Source organism: Amblyraja radiata, chromosome 26, assembly GCF_010909765.2.
Source record: "Amblyraja radiata isolate CabotCenter1 chromosome 26, sAmbRad1.1.pri, whole genome shotgun sequence".
Lineage (NCBI taxonomy): Eukaryota > Metazoa > Chordata > Chondrichthyes > Rajiformes > Rajidae > Amblyraja > Amblyraja radiata.
This window is the reverse complement of record NC_045981.1, coordinates 8,011,298-8,034,273: the sequence shown is the minus strand read 5'-3', so window position 1 is coordinate 8,034,273 and position 22,976 is coordinate 8,011,298. Positions and strand designations below refer to the sequence as shown.

The 22,976-nt window shown below is 41.3% G+C and overlaps 1 protein-coding gene across 6 annotated transcripts in view; it reads left to right on the top strand.

Annotated features, from left to right (window-relative positions):
* Positions 1-22,976, top strand: part of cep112 (centrosomal protein 112) — a 320,895-nt gene that overhangs the window by 102,107 nt on the left and 195,812 nt on the right. For all 6 annotated transcript variants that reach the window (XM_033044129.1, XM_033044127.1, XM_033044128.1 and 3 more), the window contains 3 exons: positions 13,664-13,750; positions 19,672-19,771; positions 20,919-21,037. In XM_033044129.1, the coding sequence (XP_032900020.1) occupies positions 13,664-13,750; positions 19,672-19,771; positions 20,919-21,037 (306 nt within the window). The remainder of the gene's footprint in view (positions 1-13,663; positions 13,751-19,671; positions 19,772-20,918; positions 21,038-22,976) is intronic.

Below are 22,976 nucleotides of genomic sequence, written 5' to 3'. Positions count from 1 at the left end.
CAGAATGTGATATATTTTGTTTTTATCAAGAATTTCTGCCGAATACAATCAAGTAAGCAACGTATTATCTAAACAAACCAACAAAAACTGCAATGCAAGCATTTATTTCCACCGTGCATTTTGTTAATAGATCTTCACCGGCATCAAACTATTTTGTCTCACATCTGTTCTGCATTTGTTGGTCCTTATTAAAATCAGTATTTTCAAAAGCTCCATGAGTTCAGTCACGGAGATGAAAAATGTATGAACAGCATGAAATAACTGATTAAAAGTTCATTGTTATAGTTTTATGCAAGCCAATCTATTTCAGCTTACATTAAATGATTATATTTAAAATTAAATTAAGTTCCTTTGCAATCCCTTCTGACGCTTAGCTATAGAGTTATAAAGTCATACAGCATGGAAACAGGCACTTTGATCCAACCCGTCCATGCCAACCAAGATACTCATCTACCCTCATCCCATATGCCAGCCAGCCGACCCATATTCATGTTCCTGTCCAAATGTTTTCTAAATTTTATTATAGTACCTGCCTCATCCAATTCTTCTGGCAGCTTGTTCCATATACATACCACCCTCTGTGTGAAAATACTGTCCTTCAGGTTCCTCTTAACTCTTCCCCCTCTCATATTAACCCCCTATGCTATCTAGTTCTTTATGTGTGCTTTAACCCTATCCAGACCCCTCATTATTTTATACACCTCTATAAGATCACCCCTCGGTCTCCTATACTCTATGGAATAAAGTCCATGGCTGCCCAACCTCGAGTCCTGGCAACATCATTTTCACTTGTACATCAATACTCCATTAAACAATGTAACATGCAGCCTCTGGTATTTTTAACTCACAGTAACAAAAGTAAACTTGGAGCTATTAAAAAGACCTTTACCTTTGAAAATCCTACGGGAAAAATAACTTTCATTGCAAATCTGAAACTCTCTAGCACCTAACCCTCTTTCCCTCATCGACACAATTGTTTTTATAACATGACTTTGAACATCGCGAGGTTTCTTAGGCACACAGCTATTGCATTTTCGCAGAATTACCTGTATTGTGATCAGTCTTCGACTTGCATTAAATGCTCAGCAACATCTACGGTGAAAACTAGAGTTGTCAATTCAGGGAATAACTTTTCATCAGTAAGGAAAGAAGTACTTGCCTTAGAATTGAAATTCACTCCAATTTGAGTAGTCACAGAGTCACAGAGTGATGCAGTGCGGAAACACGCCCTTTGGCCCAACTTGCCCACACGGGCCAACATGTCCCAGCCACACTAGTCCCAGCTGCCCGCATTTGGTCCATATCCCTCCAAACCTGTCCTATCCATGTACCTGTCTTACTGTCTCTTAAATGTTGGGATAGTCCCTGCCTCAATTACCTCCTCTGGTATCTTATTCCATACAACCACCGTGAAAATGTTACCCCTCAGATTCCTATTAAATCTTTCCCCCTTCACCTTAAACCTATGTCCTCTGGTCCTCGATTCACCCATTCTGGGCAAGAGACTCTATTCCTCTCAGGATTTATACACCTCTATAAGATTACGCCTTTTCCTCCTGCGCTCCAAGGAATAGAATCTCAGCCTACTCAACCTCTCTCTATAGCTCAGACCCTCAAGTCCTGGCAACATCCTCGTAAAATCTCCTCTACCCTTTTCAGCTTGACAGCATCTTTCCTATAACATGGTGCCCAGAACTGAACACAGTACTCTAAATGCGGCCTCACCAACATCTTATACAACTGCAATATGACCTCCCAGAATTGGCCTTTACTCTGTACTTCAGAAGAATAAGTGTGAATATCATGGAAGTTATTTTTTTAAGAGGAGTGTTGAATTAGGAGGGGATGTAGTGTCAGGATAGGGGGTAAAGAAGGAGTTGCGGGGTTGAAGAGCACCTGGAGCGGGGCCTTACAGCACCGCCCCGCGCGGCTTGGAATGGCTGCGGGCTGCGAGCGCACGCCGGGGGCTCTAACACCAAGACCCGGTGTGTGACCTTGCATCACCCGGCGTGGTTTAATGGCCACGGGACAATCGCCATCGCCCGCCGGGGGCTTTGACTTTGACTCTGACATCGGGGGGGAGAGTGCAGTGGAGAGAGAAGTTTTTTTGGCCTTCCATCACAGCAATGTGATGGATGTTTATGTAAATTATGTTGTGTCTTGGGTCTATTTGTTTGTAATGTATGGCTGCAGAAACGGCATTTCGTTTGGACCTCAAGGGGTCCAAATGACAATAAATTGAATTGTATTGTATTGTATTGTATAGTATTGTGAATCTCAGAACGTATCTACCTGCATGGATGTTTAATTATGAATATATTCAAGGCTGAGTTACATGGTTTATTGCTGCTGAGCAATGAGGTCATTTTAGAAAGTGGAGGTAAACTATCAGCCACATGTGTTATTAAATGGGGGAGCAAGAAAGAGACAGCATGACCTGCTACCCTCCTATGTCTTATGTTCTTGTGAAGAAGGGTCCCAATCCAAAACATCACCTGTTAATTCTCTCCCCAGATGCTGCCTGACCTGCTGAGTTACTCCAGCACTTTCTGTTTGCCTCAAGATTCCAGCATCTGCAGTTTCTATCTAAATATGAATGTACTTGTTTCAGGAGACACTTTCCCATTAATGGTCTAAAATATCCAATTATCAGCTCAATTTATCACGTTACAAAAGAAACATAGAAACATAGAAATTAGGTGCAGGAGTAGGCCATTCGGCCCTTCGAGCCTGCACCGCCATTCAATATGATCATGGCTGATCATCCAACTCAGTATCCCGTACCTGCCTTCTCTCCATACCCTCTGATCCCCTTAGCCACAAGGGCCACATCTAACTCCCTCTTAAATATAGCCAATGAACTGGCCTCGACTACCCTCTGTGGCAGGGAGTTCCAGAGATTCACCACTCTCTGTGTGAAAAAAGTTCTTCTCATCTCGGTTTTAAAGGATTTCCCCCTTATCCTTAAGCTGTGACCCCTTGTCCTGGACTTCCCCAACATCGGGAGCAATCTTCCTGCATCTAGCCTGTCCAACCCCTTAAGAATTTTGTAAGTTTCTATAAGATCCCCTCTCAATCTCCTAAATTCTAGAGAGTATAAACCAAGTCTATCCAGTCTTTCTTCATAAGACAGTCCTGACATCCCAGGAATCAGTCTGGTGAACCTTCTCTGCACTCCCTCTATGGCAATAATGTCCTTCCTCAGATTTGGAGACCAAAACTGTACGCAATACTCCAGGTGTTGTCTCACCAAGACCCTGTACAACTGCAGTAGAACCTCCCTGCTCCTGTACTCAAATCCTTTTGCTATGAAAGCTAACATACCATTCGCTTTCTTCACTGCCTGCTGCACCTGCATGCCCACTTTCAATGACTGGTGTACCATGACACCCAGGTCTCGCTGCATCTCCCCTTTTCCTAGTCGGCCACCATTTAGATAATAGTCTGCTTTCCTGTTTTTGCCACCAAAATGGAGAACCTCACATTTATCCATATTATACTGCATCTGCCAAACATTTGCCCACTCACCCAGCCTATCCAAGTCACCTTGCAGTCTCCTAGCATCCTCACAGCTAACACTGCCCCCCAGCTTAGTGTCATCCGCAAACTTGGAGATATTGCCTTCAATTCCCTCATCCAGATCATTAATATATATTGTAAATAGCTGGGGTCCCAGCACTGAGCCTTGCGGTACCCCACTAGTCACTGCCTGCCATTGTGAAAAGGACCCGTTTACTCCTACTCTTTGCTTCCTGTTTGCCAGCCAGTTCTCTATCCACATCAATACTGAACCCCCAATGCCGTGTGCTTTAAGTTTATAAACTAATCTCTTATGTGGGACCTTGTCGAAAGCCTTCTGGAAGTCCAGATACACCACATCCACTGGTTCTCCCCTATCCACGCTACTAGTTACATCCTCGAAAAATTCTATAAGATTCGTCAGACATGATTTACCTTTTGTAAATCCATGCTGACTTTGTCCAATGATTTCACCACTTTCCAAATGTGCTGCTATCCCATCTTTAATAACTGACTCTAGCAGTTTCCCCACTACCGATGTTAGACTAACTGGTCTGTAATTCCCCGTTTTCTCTCTCCCTCCCTTCTTAAACAGTGGGGTTACGTTTGCTACCCGCCAATCCTCAGGAACTACTCCAGAATCTAAAGAGTTTTGAAAGATTATTACTAATGCATCCACTTGTAATGAATGCAAAAGAGCTTGAATATTCCTGAAAAGATTCATCTTTTAATTGCCTTACTAATGCCATTTGATGATGTTGTGCAGTCAGATATTTTGTATGGATGTGAATGTTCTGAGTAGGACCTGATAAGAAGTTTGCTGAATATTAATCACTAAACAACAGAGGTCCTGAACAACAAATTCCTAATTTGAGGAAGGACATCCTTGTGATTGAGGCAGTGCAGCGTAGGTTCATGAGATTGATCCCTGGGATGGCGGGACTGTCATATGAGGAAAGATTGGAAAGACTAGGCTTGTATTCACTGGAGTTTAGAAGGATGAGGGGGATCTTATAGAAACATATAAAATTATAAAAGGACTGGACAAGCTAGATGCAGGAAAAATGTTCCCAATGTTGGCGAGTCCAGAACCAGGGGCCACAGTCTTAGAATAAAGGGGAGGCCATTTAAGAATGAGGTGAGAAAAAACATTTTCACCCAGAGAATTGTGAATTTGTGGAATTCCCGGCCACTGAGGGCAGTGGAGACCAAATCACTGGATGGATTTAAGAGAGAGTTAGATGGAGCTCTAGGGGCTAGTGGAGTCAAGGGATATGGGGAGAAGGCAGGCACGGGTTATTGATTGGGGACGATCAGCCATGATCACAATGAATGGCGGTGCTGGCTCGAAGGGCCGAATGGCCTCCTCCTGCACCTATTTTCTATGTTTCGATGTTTCTAAATCTAGCCCAGTAGGAGCTAAAGATTTACTACAGTCAGTTCACAACCTTACTTGAGTAATAACCCCCAAATCTTTCCTCTGATCACCAAGGAAGATGAGGCAATAGATTACCACCATCTGCAAGTTCCTGTTCTATTCACATCACCTTTCTTTTCATCATCACTGGATCAAGTTGCTGGAACTCTTTGCACCATGGAGTACTTTCACCACAAGGATTACAGTGTTCAAGAAAGCAGCCCTCCATCAGCTTCTTGAGGACATTAAACATTGGCCTTACAAGCAAAACCAATTTGTATCAGCGCCCTTTATGTGGCGACTACTGCATACCTTGTGTATGCAAGCAAAGTATTTCACTGTGACTTTGTCGCATGTGACAATAAGGTATTCAATTCAATTCAATTCAAATTAAAAAATACATTTTGTGGAGCAGTTTTGTCAGGGCACTTGACATCAGGTTTTGCTTTCAAATTCTTCTGTATTTCTTCCCACTTTGACACCTGTGGGGTGTAGTTTTTCTTTTGCAATTTGTAATTCTTGTGTGGCAAGTCTGATTTGGGACTATTTGTGCTATTTTGTATTGATAATCCAGACAGTAAACAATTAATTGGAGAGTGCAGAGCTCATGTCAGGCCACAGTAAAGAACAAGACGTCTACACTGAGCATGAGACTCAAGCAGATGGTTCAGAAAACCCCTTGTAACCCTGTTTGCTATGAGACCACAAGCTCTAATTAATATAGTTAGCATCTAAAATAATTTACAACTGCCATTCAGTTGATATTAAAATTACCGCTCTGCTTAAGTAAATGAACGGGGCCCGGAGGGCATAGCATATCATAAATAAAACAGCCATGGTCGCTGGAGAAAAAGCAACTCATTTAGAAGTTGTTTTAAATTATTTATTTAGGAATGAGATTAAATTTCTGCATACAAAAATTTGCATACAGAATATATGTTCTTTCTTTCTGCTTCTTTGCTGCCTCCCTCTCAACTTCTGGTGGTGGTTCTCTGCATGAAAGGGAACTGATTGCTATTCAGGTTCTGTGTAAAATGTTCAGGTTAATGATGATGATGAATCATCCAATGTCTATTTAAATCTACAGAAATAATCTTGGTCATTCGGCTTTTGCGGGATAGTGTAGCATTTTATAATGTTTTTTTAGCTTTATATAATTCCCTTAGATGTTCTTGTTACGCGAGGCAGTTATGGAAGATGTATTTGAAATTACCGTAAGTAAAGGAGTGATGTACACACAATATTGTACATTGAAAGAATTGACAGTATTCACATAACTATTCACTGGCACTTTCATGGGTTGAAAGGAGCTCAAGTCTGATCTCCTAAATCAAGTCATGGCCCATGCCATATGGTCACCTGTAAAGATTGTGTGGAAGGTCAGTTCAAGAATAAATGTTTTTTTCCATGAATTCTGGCACTTAGTTTGTAATTCTGTGCACTCACAACTCAGTCGGAAAGTTTAACAAAAGATTAAAATGTTGCACCAGCAAAATCATTTTCAAAGTAAACGTTAACGTAAAATAGATGGATCACATGCAGTTGACTATTAATAGATTATTAGATAGACTTCTATTTCATTCGTACTTCTCTCCTAGGAATTGCCCGTACGTCTCCTTCTACAATGAACCTGTTGAAACATGATTGGTGGAAGATTGAAGGGCTTTTGGGTTGAGTGTGTTGTTCACCCATATTTGTGCTCTTAATATTCTACCAAGTTCACATTTGTAAAACATCCAGCCATATGAAAGTTATAATAACAAGTGAATTATTAAAAGCCAACATGTCATTCAAGGACTTAAAAGTAATATTTTTGTAAATATGATCACTTGCCATTTCCTGCAAGCGGAATAATTCCAATCTGTTAATATATTATTATAATATTATTCCTTCAAAGCAAACAAATGCATAATAATATCAAGCAATTCTCTCCTGTACTACAAGGAATTTGTGAGTAATGAATTTTGTAATAATTACATTCAGAAGACATTATTTCAGCCATACTCTAAAAGTAGGAAGGCTTCCTCTAATTTTCATTTTTCTTACATTTTTTTAAACTTTATTCATTCTGTACGGTTTGAAACCTGCACAAACTTGGTCCAACAGCTTTTGCAGTGCGCTGGTGTGCTAACTGTTCTCACCACTGCCTTCTGATTCAGAAGAAAACGGACTTGCCTGAACCAGCCCTCCTGGTGGGAAAGTGTGGGTGAAAGCCAGCCCTGTGTTCCCGTAAGGACCCATGTGAAGGAAGGAACACTGAGTACTCAACACTAGCCCCACCCATCAAAAATATGAAAAATCAAACAGTCAGCTCTGCCATGCCCTAGAGGCTGTCTGAACAGTCACAGAAAAGGTATTTCTGAATGCTCTGGTGATGATCTTCTTCTTGCGTATGGCATGCACAGCCTAAAGTTGTAGGTCAAGGGTAGACATCCAAGCCAGGGCAGCATCAGTTGCTGGGTGGATGGCTTTGATGCCACCAGGGAAAAGCCTCAGTGGGCAGTCATTCACAATGTGTCAGATGATCTGGTCTGGATGTACGCAGTCGCAAGCAGAACTGTCCGTCATCCCCCACTTATGCAGGTGATGGGCTGTTCTTGCATGGACGGTACGGATTCTGTTCAGGGTTAGCCATAGCTTGTGATGGAGGTCAAATCCCGGTGGTTTCACTGTGTGATCTGTGATGGCATCTCCGTTGTTGGCGTTGGCATCTTTCCAGGCTCTGCACCACTCAGTCTTGGAGTCAAAGTCTTCCAGGGATTTGACTGAAGACCTGGAAGACTTTGTGGGACCCTTGATCTGGTGATGATGGTCAAAACATATATAAGAAATTACAAATGAAAAGTAAACAAAAACCCATACTAAAAACACTTTAGTTGCAGATTATAACTCTTTACAAATATATGTAAAAAGTGCTGTCCCAGTCTTCCCATCCATTTCCCTGAATTCTAATCAATGTGAAAACTATTCCATCACATTTCTAGCTTGGACCTTGAAAATGATGTAAAGACTTTGGGGTACAAGGAGATGCCACATAAGGTGCCACAGATTCAAACCTGTTCTTGTAGCCATTTTATTTGATGTGGCGGTTCTGAGTATGTTTCTGTTTAGTTCTGATGCCCTTGTGTTAATGGTGAAGTAAGGATTAGGTAGTGGTAATGCCATTCACCATCAAACTATCAAGAGTAGTTTGTTAGATGCTCATTTGTTAGAGAAATTGTTTGGCAATAATGGTTACTTTCCAGCCCACAGCACATTCTCAAGAACTTTGTGTGGCACAGTTGCACAGCTGGTAGAGCTACTGCCTCACAGCGCCAAAGATCCGGTTTTGATCCAGACCTCGGGAGCTGTCTGTGTGGGGTTTGCACATTCTTCCTGTGACCGTGTCAGTTTCCTCCGGGTGCTCCAGTTTCTTCCCATATCCCAACGATTCATAGGTTCATTGGCCTCTGTAAAATTGCCATAAGTGTGTAGGGAGTGGATGCGAAAATCTGATAACAGAACTAGTGAGAACGGGCAATTGAAGGTCAGCATGGACTCGGTGGTCTGAAGGGCCTGTTTCCATGCTGCAACTTTCAATTTGATTCAATCTTGTTGCTTTAGTCCATGGATTATACCATCATCCAAGGAGCTGTACGTAGAATTAAATGTTATACGATCATCAATGAACATCCCTAGTTCTGATCATATGATGCAAGGAAAATAAAAGAGAAACAGCTGAAATTGGCTGGGCCCAGGACACTGACAATAGACAATAGGTGCAGGAGTAGGCCATTCGGCCCTTCGAGCCAGCCTTCAATGTGATCATGGCTGATCATTCCCAATCAGTATCCCGTTCCTGCCTTCTCCCCATATCCCCTGACTCCGCTATTTTTAAGAGCCCTATCTAGCTCTCTCTTGAAAGCATCCAGAGAACGTGCCTCCACCGCCCTCTGAGGCAGAGAATTCCACAGATTCACCACTCTGTGAGAATAGGTGCTTCCTCGTCTCCGTTCTAAATGGCTTACTCCTTATTCTTAAACTGTGGCCCCTGTTTCTGGACTCCCCCAACAGCTACTCTCACCTCATTTTATGTCAGTTTGGGCCCATTGTCAGGCATCTATAGCAATGATTTGGATCAGAATGTATAAAGTAAGTTTGCAGATGATACTAAAATAAGTGGTATCGTAGACAGTGATGCAGATTATTAAAGAATTACAGCGGGATCTTGATCAGCTGGGTAAATGGACCTAGAAATACCAAATGGAGTTTAATTCAGACACCACCGCAGATGCCGCCTGACCCACTAAGTTCCTCCAGCACTTTGTTTTTTTGCATAGGCTAATGAGTTCTAAAGATGAACATGCCAAAGAAAATTTGGTAAGCAAACAATCATGTAATAATGAACTTTTTCAAAAGTTTCCTCAAATGTTATTTGGGGTATTATTGAAGGTCATATGTCATCTATTAGTTTTCAAGAAAATATTTTGAGTGTGCCAGTTGGTTCATTCTGAAAGATAACTGCATTGGAAAGTCCCACTATAAAATGTTAACACAGGTTGTTTCATTGTGCATCGTTGATGTACAAGAGCCACAAACAAAATTTGGCATAATTTGTGATAGCTTTCGTAGACAGTGACCAGAGTTGTATCTTTTGAATGCTTATTCATTGATTTAAGTTTCTAGCAGGCTGGTTTGTGCTTTTCTGCCAAACCTACTTTTCAGATCGCACAGCCAAAGCCTTGCCTTTTCTGTCTTCGCTGCATTCCTTTCCAGGGGGCAGGTCAGACAGGTGGGTTTTAATCTTGCTCTTTGCTGGTATAGCGTTGTTTATATTAGCAAGCCTGGAGTCTTACAAAGTGGAATCCTCCTAACTGCCTCTTTTATTTTGGGGTGAGAAATCCCCCACACCCCAGACTGGCATCGATCACAATCTGATTAGCATTCATAATCTGAACTAGTCAGATTATCTTCTTGACTGAATATATTTGATTATGTAAATGTGGGATTCTGTGATAAACATTTCCCCCTTTACTTGTTTATGTTTCACTGAGCCTTTGTAGTCACTCTGGCACAAACATTTTGACTTTACAAACCTGAGGTGTAATCATTTTCTGAGATGTCGCCTCTGGCCCACAGGTGATCAGATAAGAGTAGACAAGCTAACAGCCATGATCGTGAGTTCAAAGCAGATGGAGCCTTAGGCATCAGATAACGAAGAGCCCATATGCATAAAAGTTGTGTTTATATAGTAGGAAATTAAACAGATCAAATAGATCATAATTTTTTTTTCCAGTAAATACGTGCAAGGCAGGTATAACTGAAATCGGTATCAATGATAACATTAAGAACTGGATAAGCAAAACATAACAAAAATTCAGCTGCCATAAGTTGCTTGCAGTTAATATATTTGCAGCAAGCTAGAAAATTAAATTGGCAAAACATCAGCTAAAGAGTAATAAATCAAACTGATCAAATCAGTTTTTGCCAGAGGAAAAAGAGAAATTTATCATACTGAGGGTCTTTGTGGTGGAATAGGCCAGGGGCATGGTTGCCACATGAGATGAATAATACCCAGGAAAGCAAGGCTGCAGCAGAAGCATTATTAATGCTTTTTTTCCAGGTCGGCTGCCCTCAGTATGGTCGGTAGGGTGAATTGCCACCTCTTAGTAGAATAACTTCTTAGCCCTTGGTACACAATAGTGCGCAGCATACCAGCACTGGGGATGCCCAATTGTTGCATTGTTTTAGAAACATAGAAAATAGGTTTAGGAGGAGGCCATTCGGCCGTTCGAGCCAGCACCGCCATTCATTGTGATCATGGCATATCGTCCCCTATCAATAACCTATGCCTGCCTTCTCCCCATATCCCTTGACTCCACTAGCCGCTAGAGCTCTATCTAACTCTCTCTTAAATCCATCCAGTGACTAGGCCTCCACTGCCCTCTGTGGCAGGGAATTCCACAAATTCACAACTCTCTGGATGAAAACTTTTTTTCTCACCTCAGTCTTAAATGACCTCCCCTTTATTCTAAGACTGCGGCCCCTGGTTCTGGACTCGCCTGACATTGGGAACATTTTTCCTGCATCTAGCTTGTCCAGTCCTTTTATAATTTTATATGTTTTTATAAGATCCCCCTCATCCTACTAAACGCCAGTGAATACAAGCCTAATCTTTTCAATCTTTCCTCATATGACAGTCCCGCCATCCCAGGGATCAATCTCGTGAACCTACGCTGCACTCCCTCAATCACAAGGATGTCCTTCCTCAAATTAGGAGACCAAAACTGCACACAATATTCTAGATGTGGTCTCACCAGAGCCCTATACAACTGCAGAAGAACCTCTTTATTCCTATACTGAAATCCTCTTGTCATGAAGGCCAACATTCCATTAGCTTTCTTCACTGCCTGCTGTACCTGTAAGCCAACTTTCAGTGACCGGTGTACAAGGACGCCCAGGTCGCGCTGCACCTCCCCCTTAACTAACCTATCGCCATTGAGATAATAATCTGCCCCCTTGTTTTTGCCACCAAAGTGGATAACCTCACATTTATCTATATTATATTTGCTCAATCAACATGAGCCCCAGCACATGAAGGACGAAAAGTTAGAGGGCAAATTATTCATGGGCAATAACCAAAAAAGCTTTTGAATCCCTTCATCATCAAGCGATTAAATCTTTCAGAAAGAGGTATTTTGGTCTATAGTTGATTCTTCGTAAAAGCTGTCCAAATTGCCCCACTTGCTACTTACTCCATAATTCTGCTTTGTTTTTCTCTTTGAAGTGTTTATCTAGTTCCCTTTGGAAAGTTACTAGTAAATCTGCTTCCACAATCATTCAAGCAATGCTCTCCAGGGCATCATTATTCAATGTGTAGAGCTATCTTCTCCCTCCCCACCCATCCCTTTGTCTTTCACCTTCAATCTGTGACCTTTGGTTATAGAACTACTGCCACCTGCGACACTCTTCCTTATCTACTCTCCGCCTATGTGAGGAGAATAATCGTAACTTCTGTAATCATATCTTCTCAATTCTATTGAGGTACAGTGATTAAGTTACTGGATTGGTATCCAGGCTATTGGAATATTGAGGTTTTGGTTTATTACTGTCATGTGTACCGAGGTACAGTGAAAAGCTATGTTCTACATACAATTCAATTAAATCAGATAATGCTAAACAGAAATACAATCAGGTCAGACTCAAGTACAATAGGTACAAGAAAGAGGAAATATAGAGTGCAGAATATAGTTCCCAGCATGTTTCACAACAGTTCCATAGACAAAGTCCAATGGGGTAGTGGTGAATCGGACATTACCCTATCTTGTGGAAAGACCATTCGGAGGGGAACAAGTTGTTCCTGAGTCTGGTGGTGCGCACTTTCAAGCTTCTGTACCATTTACTCATCGGGAGCAGGGAGAAGAAAGAATGAGAGGGGTGGGACAAGTCTTTGATTGTGTTAGCTGCTTTACCAAGGCAGTATGAAATGTAGATGGTCATTGGTGGGGAGTCTGGTCCGTGTGATGCACTGACATGGAGACATGGGGATGCAAGTTCAGATTTCACCATGGCAGCTGTGGATTTTAAACTCAAGTAATTGAATAATTCTGAAATCTAAAAAAAAAGTTAATTTAGTAATGTGCTGGAGCAAGTCAGGAAGTACCTCTGGAGAATATGGATAGGTGAAGTTTTGGGTCGAGAAGTCTCTCTTACTCCATCACTTTGTGTCCTTTTGTGTATTGACCAGTATCTGCAGTTCCTTGTTTCTACTTGGTAATGTTGATCTGGTTGCCGGGCCACAGAGTAATAATACTGATGGATTGCTCTGCTAGAAGCCAATATGGACTTTGTGAGCCAAATGGTTTTGTGCGACGAGGAGAAAAACATATTTAGAATCCTTCAGCCATCTTTACCTGCATGATGGCAAAATCATCAATGTGGTCGATTGTTAACCTATCCCTAAATTTGTCCGGCAAGCCACTAAGTTAAGCAAACAATGAGGGATAACATTTTATCTGCCAATGTTCTCCACATCCCATTAATTTTACTAAAAAAAACACATTCGGAGTTCCTTCAATGACAAAAGGGTGATTTTGTTGTTGCTGTTCATCTGATCTCCATCCGGTGCTTCCTAGTGTGGCTGAGATCAGATGATGGGGCTTGAAGTAGTCAAGTAGTCAAGTCCTTCCACTCCAATAATGGGGTCATGTGACAAGCAAAACACCATGTTTGTAGCCCTTATAAAATATTTAATCTTTATTACATCTTTATATTTAATCTGTGTTCTTGCCAGACCACAGATAGCCCTACGTACTTCATTTCTTTTACACGTTATTTTGTGCAATGTTGTGGCTGCAGTTACATGTTTCCCTGAAGAACTAAATTACAGACGATTGAATGGCACTGCTAACAAGTTTAACAGCATATTATAAGGTAATTGCAGATTGTCAAATTAATGGTCTAAATGGCAGGTATAATGTGTCCATTTTTAATATGATAAATTATTTGTAATATTTTGTTCAATTACCAAAATGTAAAAATAGTGAAATGGTTTCAGAATTTAATATCAAAGTATAATTGCATCATTTAGAGCATAATGTTTCAAGAGTAGCTTTTGTATTGAAAATAATGGGATATATTACGATATTCCCACAGGTCATTTTACACATTCTTTCCATTTCATACAGAATGGAATTTCATTTAGTGGAAGGAGTAACCCTACTTGTTTAATTTTTTTAATGAAACTAGACTGAGATGAAGACAAAGATGCTGGAAGCAAAATTCCACGAGGAGAAGTTGAAACTGCAACAAAAGCATGACACTGATGTACAAAAGGTAACGTAAGTGTGTTTAAAGTCTCCCATTGTGGGGTGTTGAGAAAGAATGCATTTCAGTATCTCACTATGTAGTGGGGAGAGGAGAGTATGATGGATTTCATCATTCAACTGCACCGGGGAGCAGTGCTGAAGAAGGGCTCGCTGGTGCAGACCAGCGGCATCAGCACCTAGTTTAACAGTGAAACGACACAGAGTGCTGGAGAAACTCAGCAGACTGAATCAGTCCGAATGGTCCCGACCCGAAACTTATCATGTTCGCCAGCGATGCTGCCTGACCTACTGAGCCCAGCACTTTGTGTCCTTTTGCATATTAACCAGCATCTGCAGATCTTCATTTCTACTTCATACAATGATAATCACTTACTCGGTTATAGGAGATAATTGGCATTACCGGTCACCACTCCCCCCATGGTCCTGTATAACGAGGTGTTGCTGTATTTCTAATGGGTTGCTCTCCGGCCTCTAATATTCCCAGCTTTGTCCAATCTCTCTTTATAGCCAATACTTTGCAATCCAGGCAACATCCAGGAATTTCTTCTCCACCCTCTCCAAGCCTTTCACATCCTTATTATAGTGTGGTGAGAAAGGACTTTACTTGGCACCCAAATGTTTCATCTTGAGAGGTCACATTACGAAGTTTCTTCCTTCAGCTTGAATAGTTTCCTTTTGGACTTATTTCAGATGGTGTACCAAATACACAACACAATGCAACTTTGAACATAGAATTTCAATGCTTTATTTCTGACAGCAATATTTCTACATTTCATGCTGCTGTATTTTGCAGGTCAAGTCAAATAAAAATATGCCTCATTTAAAAAGAGACGTTGTCAATGTTGGTTGATTCCATGCAGTGGCATTGGATGTTAAGCCCACCCTACACACTGCTCGGGCAATTTTGTCAAGTTTAAAAAGCCCACATTCTTTAATTGGATCACCAACAACTGCCATCTTTTGTTTTTCAGGCAACTTTTTGTTGCAATCAAAGTGGGATTGGTTGATTGTCACAATCGTTACTCCAGCTAACATGAAAGATGAAATGAACTGGAATTAATTGTTTTAGGAGGCTTTAGTGTACAATTAATAAAACACAGGTGATATGGTTCAGGATGGGACGAGAACTTCACATTTTAGGTATTTCTGCCCAGTGTTGCGTGTTTTTAATTCATGAATGTTGGGCTTAAGTTCTTTTTACTGTGAAAAAGAACAGCTTTTGGAGATCAGAAAATCTGAAGCTTGCTGTAACAGTTTTCTAGATAACTTCAAATCTTAACTATTGTATTGTATTGTATATTGTATTGTATTGTATATCTTTATTGTTATTTTCCTGAGTACTCACATACCCAGAGGAAACAAAAAAACGTTACTCAAACCAGTGTCCATTCAGTGTGCAGTAAAAAATAAATAGAAATAAAAATACATATATCATGAACAAGTTTAACACTACTCTCAACCAAACATCAACAGGCGTTCCGATCGGCAGCGGCACGACAGTGGCTCTGTCCAGGTTGGTGGTTGGTGCGCGATACTTTGGCAGGGGGCAAAGTCTGTTTAACAGTCTTATAGCCTGCGGGAAGAAGCTGAAGAGCATCCTGCTGGTTTTGCAGCTAATGCTCCTGTACCTCTTCCCAGATGGCAGGATGGAGAATATGTGATGCGATGGGTGGTAGGGGTCTTTGATGATGGAGATGGCTCTGTTGATACATCTCTTCCTGTATATGTCCAGCAAGAAAGGGAGTGGAGCACCAATAATCCTGCTGGCGGTCTTCACAATCTTGTCAAGTTGGTGCCGTTCGTACGCCTTGCAGCTCCCGAACCAGGAAGTGATGCTTGGTTAATGTGCTCTCGATTGTCCCCCTATAAAAAGTTCGTAGATGTGTAGTGGGGAGACCTGCTTTATGTAGTCTTCGGAGAGGGTGTAGTCGCTGCTGGGCTCTCTTGACCAGTGCTGTGGTGTTGGTTGTGGACATCAGGTCATCTGACAGGTGGAGTCCTAGGAACTTCACGCTGCTGACCCTTTCCACATCAGCTCCATCGATGTGCAGAGGTGTATGGTGTTGTTTTCCCGCCCTCCTGAAGTCAACCACCATCTCCTTAGTTTTTCCCACGTTGAGAATGAGGTTGTGGGATTTGCACCATCCTGTGAGCAGCTCCACCTCCATCCTGTACGCCGACTCATCATTGTCACTGATGAGATCCATCACTGTTGTGTCATCAGCGAACTTGTTGATGAAGTTGTTATTGAGTCCAGCAGTACAGTCGTGTGTAAGCAGACTAAACAGCAGGGGGCTTAGGACAATTCCAGTCTATGCAGGCAGATAGCTAGTCATACCACTGTCAGAAAATATCACGTTTTATTGGAGAGGCACCCATGGTCCTTGTAATTAGGACCTCATCTTGTTGTGTTAGTGGATGCTTTTATAATTTGCTGAGTAACTTAAACGCCGATTTAACTTGCAGAACAGTTCTGCAATTTCTGATGGGTTTAGACATATTTTCCGAATTTCCGAAGTTGGGAGGTCATGTTGCAGTTGTATAAGACGTTGATGAGACCTCATTTAGAATATTGTGTTCAGTTCTGGGTACCATGGTATAGGAAAGATATTGTCAAGCTTGAAAGGGTTCGGAAAAGATTTATGAGGATGTTGCCAGGACTAGAGGGCCTGTTTCCACACTGTATCACTGTGTGACTCTAAACATAAAATCATTGTTGCCATGTTCATTAAAGAATCAAATTTCATCAGCTTGAAGGATACAGCCGTTACTAGTCACAGAACAAGGAATGTTTGTTGGCTATCAATAAAATTCTTCATTATCATTTTAATTTGCTCTAATACCTGTACTCTCTCTCTCTCTCTTTATATATATATATAGTAGTATTCTTGAAAATTACATAATAAGCTCAGATGCTTTATTATTTATATCTATCTTATCATAAACATTCATGTTATATATTTACAGTTGTTTGTGTTTTCTATGAGTACTGTGTCCACACGACCTGTTATGCTGCTGCAAGTAAGAATTATATTGTTTTGATTACTGTACTTATGACAATTAAACGCTCTTGACTCTTGTAACTTTTGATTTGGAGTCATAGTCATCAGGCGGAGAAACACGTCCTTTGGCCCACAATGTCCATGCTAACCATAAAGTACATGTCTACACCCATCCCATTTTCCCGGTATTTGGCCCATAGCTTCTTATGTCTCGGCGATTCAAGTCCTGTCTAGATAATTCTTAAATATTGTGAATCGATGCCTCCGCAGTTAGGGTGTTCCACTCTGCTGCTCTTCCCTACTCCTTGTGCTTATACGACTGACAAAGCACTTTTTGTCAGTAAAGTCGTGACTAGTACTGCATTTGCTCTCTGAACAATGGAGGAGCATTCCAAGTTTCTCTGGAGAAATAATGCAGCACAAGGAATTGTGTTCTCACCCCCCTCTTGCTGCACTTTCTTCATTTGACCTATGGAACGCCATTGTTGCAGTTTGTTATTCAAACAATTCCTGCAAGGTATTGTTTATCATGGCCTTTCTCCCAAGTGGAGTGACACCTTGGCCTACCAACCACCTTTTCACACAAGCCTCACGTTCTGTGCCCTGCAGTAAACTGACAACCAGAATTGATCTCTTTGGCTGCTTGGGTAACTTAAATGTCAAAATACAGATCAACGTTCAGTTTTTGTGCAGGTGTAAATTACAGCCATATTTTTGAAAAGATGGTGATTTAAATAGGCAGCTCATTCAGAGATCTGCCAGAAATTCAATGTACTAAATGGTTACCCTGTGGTGATAAATTTAATTTGTAATTTAATGCTGAAGTGGCATTCCACCTGGTTAGTCAGACACAGAAAGCACGAGGAAATGTTTGTATATTAGACAAATTACATTAAAGGAAGACAAACAACACTTCTGATTAAACCGACTTAACTTGTCTGAAGAAGGGTATCGACCTGAAACGTCACCTATTCCTTTGCTCCATGGAAGCTGCCTCACCCACTGAGTTTCTCCAGCATTTTTATCTACCTTCGATTTTTCTAGCATCTGCGGTTCCTTCTTAAACATAACTCACCTATGCTGTCATTATTGCTGCACCTGAGCCTTCATCTGCTTTCCTTGTCTAATATTATTTGTTAATCCCTCTTTTTCCTTATGTGGGTATTTAGCCTCTCCTTATATTTATTGATATTATTTGTTCCAACCACGGCTATGGTCAAGAGTTCCACAGTCTTCCCAATCTCTGGGAAATGAAATTTTTAATAAATTATCTTTTCATTTTCTTATTAATCATCTCTTACTTAAGATCTTGGGTTTTCTGCATTGAAGCCTAACCACTATTTAGTACATAAGCTCCATGACCAGAGTGAGCACCACCTGAAATTGGAGGAGCAGCACCTCATATACCGCTTGCGCAGACTGCACCCCGACGGTATGAACATTGACTTCTCCAATTTCCGGTAGCTCTTGCTGTTTCCTCCCCTCTCCCTCAGCCCTTTGGCTCCTCCTCTTCGATTTTTCTTTCTTCTCCCGGCCCCCCCTCCCCCCCCCCCCCACCCTACATCAGTCTGAAGAAGGGTTTCTGCCCGAAACGTTGCCTATTTCCTTCACTCCATAGATGCTGCCTCACCCGCTGAGTTTCTCCAGCACTTTTGTGTACCCACTATTTAGTACAGGTGCCACTTGACATCCCAACTCTTATACTCAATGCCTCCACCTACAGTATGAAAGCAAACATGCCCAAAGCTTTTTTCGCCACCCTATCCCCCTGTGTCACCATTTTCAGGGAACTGTGAACTTGCACCCCAAGGCCCTCCTGTACATCAAAACTCCCAAGGTCCCTGCCATTTATTGTATGTGTCCCATTCGTATTTGACATCCCAAAATGCATTTCCTCTAGATTAAATTCCATCCACCACTGCTCTCCCCAACTCTCCAGCTGATCTATGTCCTTCAGCATTATTGGACAACCCTCTTCGCTATCTACGACTACGATTTTTTCGGTCATCACCTAGATTCTCATTCATGCATTTACATATTTATAACAAGCAACAAAGACCTTAGCATTGATAAGGTATACTCTTCTTACATATATCCAGTCAAGAAAGCAACCGTGTGTAACTGCCCTCTGCCTCTTGTCACCAAGCAGTTTAGGACCCAATTTGCCAGCCCAGCTTCACCGGTAATTGGAACAATACCGTACATCTCCGTTATTGTTCTCAAATTATCCAGCAAACCATTTGCCTTGCATGTTATTAAAATACTTTTGTACATTTACTGCCTAACATCATACCATGAAATTGTGATGGAAAAAATTAGCACTTTACATCAAAACTGTCTATGTAAGTATTGAAAAAAATTGCGGAATAGAAACAATTGCCTTTAAAGAGATAGTTGCAGATTTTGGTCAGTAGTTGCTGATTAGAGACTGCCTGTCCCGCTGAGTTACTTCAGCTTTTGTGTCTATAGAATTATAGAAGATCTATGACACAGAAGTAGGCTGTTTGAACTGTCGTGCCTATGCCAGTTCTGAAGGAGCCACACAAATCTGACCCCACCTTCCAGCATTAGAACCATTTCCCTGCAAGTTATAACTCTGCAGCTACATATATGTAGGTATCAATTAAAAATATGATGAGTGTTTCTGACTCCATGCTGCTTCCAGCTGGTGAAATCCAGGCTTTACCACCCAAAAACAAATTCCACTAATTTCCCCCCAAATTGTTCTACAGATTATTTTACATCTACACCTACTGGTTTTGTACTCTCTTCTGTTTTCCTATTTGCTCTATTCCATCTCCTTATCAAGCACCAGAAATCCATCTCTGCCATATCCTCCATACACCTTATATTGGAGTTGGAAAATCCTTTTCAAACTGAGTTCTGCTGGATCTTCAGGTTGTATATTTTTTTTGTCTTCTTCCAGATTCTTGACCGGAAAAATAACGAGATTGACGAGCTGAAGACACTTTATAGGAACAAGCAAAAGGAAGCAGAGGAAATGAATAAAATGCTGGAAAAGAGAGGTAAACATTGCAAAGGTTATAGCAAGGGGTCATCTTGGCTTTGAAATTAATAACCTGACCTGAACCTATCCTGGCAACAGCCAATCTGAACTCAAACCAAACTCAAATTATAAATATTTTTGTGCACCTGAACCTGACATATTGGAAGTCAAGTTCTAGACTAAACTATACAACAATTTATGTATTGTTATTGGGTGGTGCAGTGGTAAAGTTGCTGCCTTATGGTGCCAGTGATCCAGGTTAGATCTTGATCTTGGGTGCTAACTGTACAGGTCAAGTTATTTACACAGAGAGTGATGGGTGCTAGCTACATATAGTGTACCAACAGCTTTTATTGCCAATATGTTTCTCCTAAATCTTTTCCCTAACTCTTTTTGGAACTGAGTTATAAACAGTAGTAGGACTGGACCCGAGGTAAGAAGCAATACCTAGTTGGATGCCTTGAGAAGGTTTCTCCAGGTGGTACTGTAAAATCATAGCAACAGGAACGAGGGAGGAGCAGCACAGACACTATAAGCATAGGTCAAGAAAAGGTGGGTGAATTTCAGGGCAAGAAGTTAATGGTGAAGTTAATGAAACCAACCTAACACAGATGCAAACGTTGATGTAGCGGAGAAAGTGTTGGGGGGTGGTATCAGTGTACGCCTGGAACAAGAACTGTTCAAAGTAACCACAAAAAGGCAAGCATTTTTCTTTTTTTCTCTCTTTTTTTGTATGGCTGTAAATATTTGATTAGTGTATAAATGTAAATAATTTGGTGCACATATAGCTGCTGGTGTACATATGGTGTACATCTAGCTGCTAAATTTGTATAAGATAATTATAAGCAGTTGAATAAGGGGTGGGAATTAATAAGCTTTGGGTTCTTCCTGCTCCTTTTCGGACACATACGATTTCATTTATTTATAGATATTGTTTATGACACTTTATAAATATTCTTGTTTTGTTTTTTGTATGCTGTTTCACACTTGCTTTTTATTCATTTATTCTGTTCGAAATAAAGAATTAAATAAATAAATAAATGAATAGCTGGGGTCCATGTGAATTCCAATGGCTCCATCTTTAACTTAGAGAAAGTGAGATCAGTCTGAAGAAGGATCCAGACATCTGCACGTCCTTGTATCTACTTATTCTTCTATTTTGACAGTGCAGACCTTGGTTCGAGAATCACAGGTTATACGAGAATGTAAGGAGAAGCAGATTGCCGAGTTGAAGAAGATGGCTGGGCAGAGTGCTGATAGTTTAAAAAATGATTGGGAGAGAAAGGTAAGGTACTTGAAACATCTGAATATGTCTGACGAAGGGTCACGACCCGAAACGTCACCCATTCCTTCTCTCCAGAGATGCTGCCTGTCCCGCTGAGTTACTCCAGCATTTTGTGTCTATCTGAATACGTGGATTGCTTTATATGCATTGTTCTAAATGCATTATTTAAATTATGTCATTTAAAAAAAATATTGTGACACTATATAGATGGAGTTCCTGTTTCCGTGGTGTGGTGGGGATTGTGGGATGTGGAAACATAGAAACATAGAAACATAGAAATTAGGTGCAGGAGTAGGCCATTCGGCCCTTCGAGCCTGCACCGCCATTCAATATGATCATGGCTGATCATCCAACTCAGTATCCCGTACCTGCCTTCTCTCCATACCCTCTGATCCCCTTAGCCACAAGGGCCACATCTAACTCCCTCTTAAATATAGCCAATGAACTGGCCTCGACTACCCTCTGTGGCAGGGAGTTCCAGAGATTCACCACTCTCTGTGTGAAAAAAGTTCTTCTCATCTCGGTTTTAAAGGATTTCCCCCTTATCCTTAAGCTGTGACCCCTTGTCCTGGACTTCCCCAACATCGGGAGCAATCTTCCTGCATCTAGCCTGTCCAACCCCTTAAGAATTTTGTAAGTTTCTATAAGATAAAATAAATTTTATTTATGGGCACCTGCATGCCCACTTTCAATGACTGGTGTACCATGACACCCAGGTCTCGCTGCATCTCCCCTTTTCCTAGTCGGCCACCATTTAGATAATAGTCTGCTTTCCTGTTTTTGCCACCAAAATGAATAACCTCACATTTATCCACATTATACTGCATCTGCCAAACATTTGCCCACTCACCCAGCCTATCCAAGTCACCTTGCAGTCTCCTAGCATCCTCCTCACAGCTAACACTGCCCCCCAGCTTAGTGTCATCCGCAAACTTGGAGATATTGCCTTCAATTCCCTCATCCAGATCATTAATATATATTGTAAATAGCTGGGGTCCCAGCACTGAGCCTTGCGGTACCCCACTAGTCACTGCCTGCCATTGTGAAAAGGACCCGTTTACTCCTACTCTTTGCTTCCTGTTTGCCAGCCAGTTCTCTATCCACATCAATACTGAACCCCCAATGCCGTGTGCTTTAAGTTTGTAAACTAATCTCTTATGTGGGACCTTGTCGAAAGCCTTCTGGAAGTCCAGATACACCACATCCACTGGTTCTCCCCTATCCACGCTACTAGTTACATCCTCGAAAAATTCTATAAGATTCGTCAGACATGATTTACCTTTTGTAAATCCATGCTGACTTTGTCCAATGATTTCACCACTTTCCAAATGTGCTGCTATCCCATCTTTAATAACTGACTCTAGCAGTTTCCCCACTACCGATGTTAGACTAACTGGTCTGTAATTCCCCGTTTTCTCTCTCCCTCCCTTCTTAAAAAGTGTGGTTACGTTTGCTACCCGCCAATCCTCAGGAACTACTCCAGAATCTAAAGAGTTTTGAAAGATTATTACTAATGCATCCACTATTTCTGGAGCTACTTCCTTAAGTACTCTGGGATGCAGCCTATCTGGCCCTGGGGATTTATCGGCCTTTAATCCATTTAATTTACCCAACACCACTTCCCGGCTAACCTGGATTTCACTCAATTCCTCCAACTCCTTTGACCCGCGGTCCCCTGCTATTTCCGGCAGATTATTTATGTCTTCCTTAGTGAAGACGGAACCAAAGTAGTTATTCAATTGGTCCGCCATATCCTTGTTCCCCATGATCAACTCACCTGTTTCTGACTGCAAGGGACCTACATTTGTTTTAACTAATCTCTTTCTTTTCACATATCTATAAAAACTTTTGCAGTCAGTTTTTATGTTCCCTGCCAGTTTTCTTTCATAATCTATTTTTCCTTTCCTAATTAAGCCCTTTGTCCTCCTCTGCTGGTCTC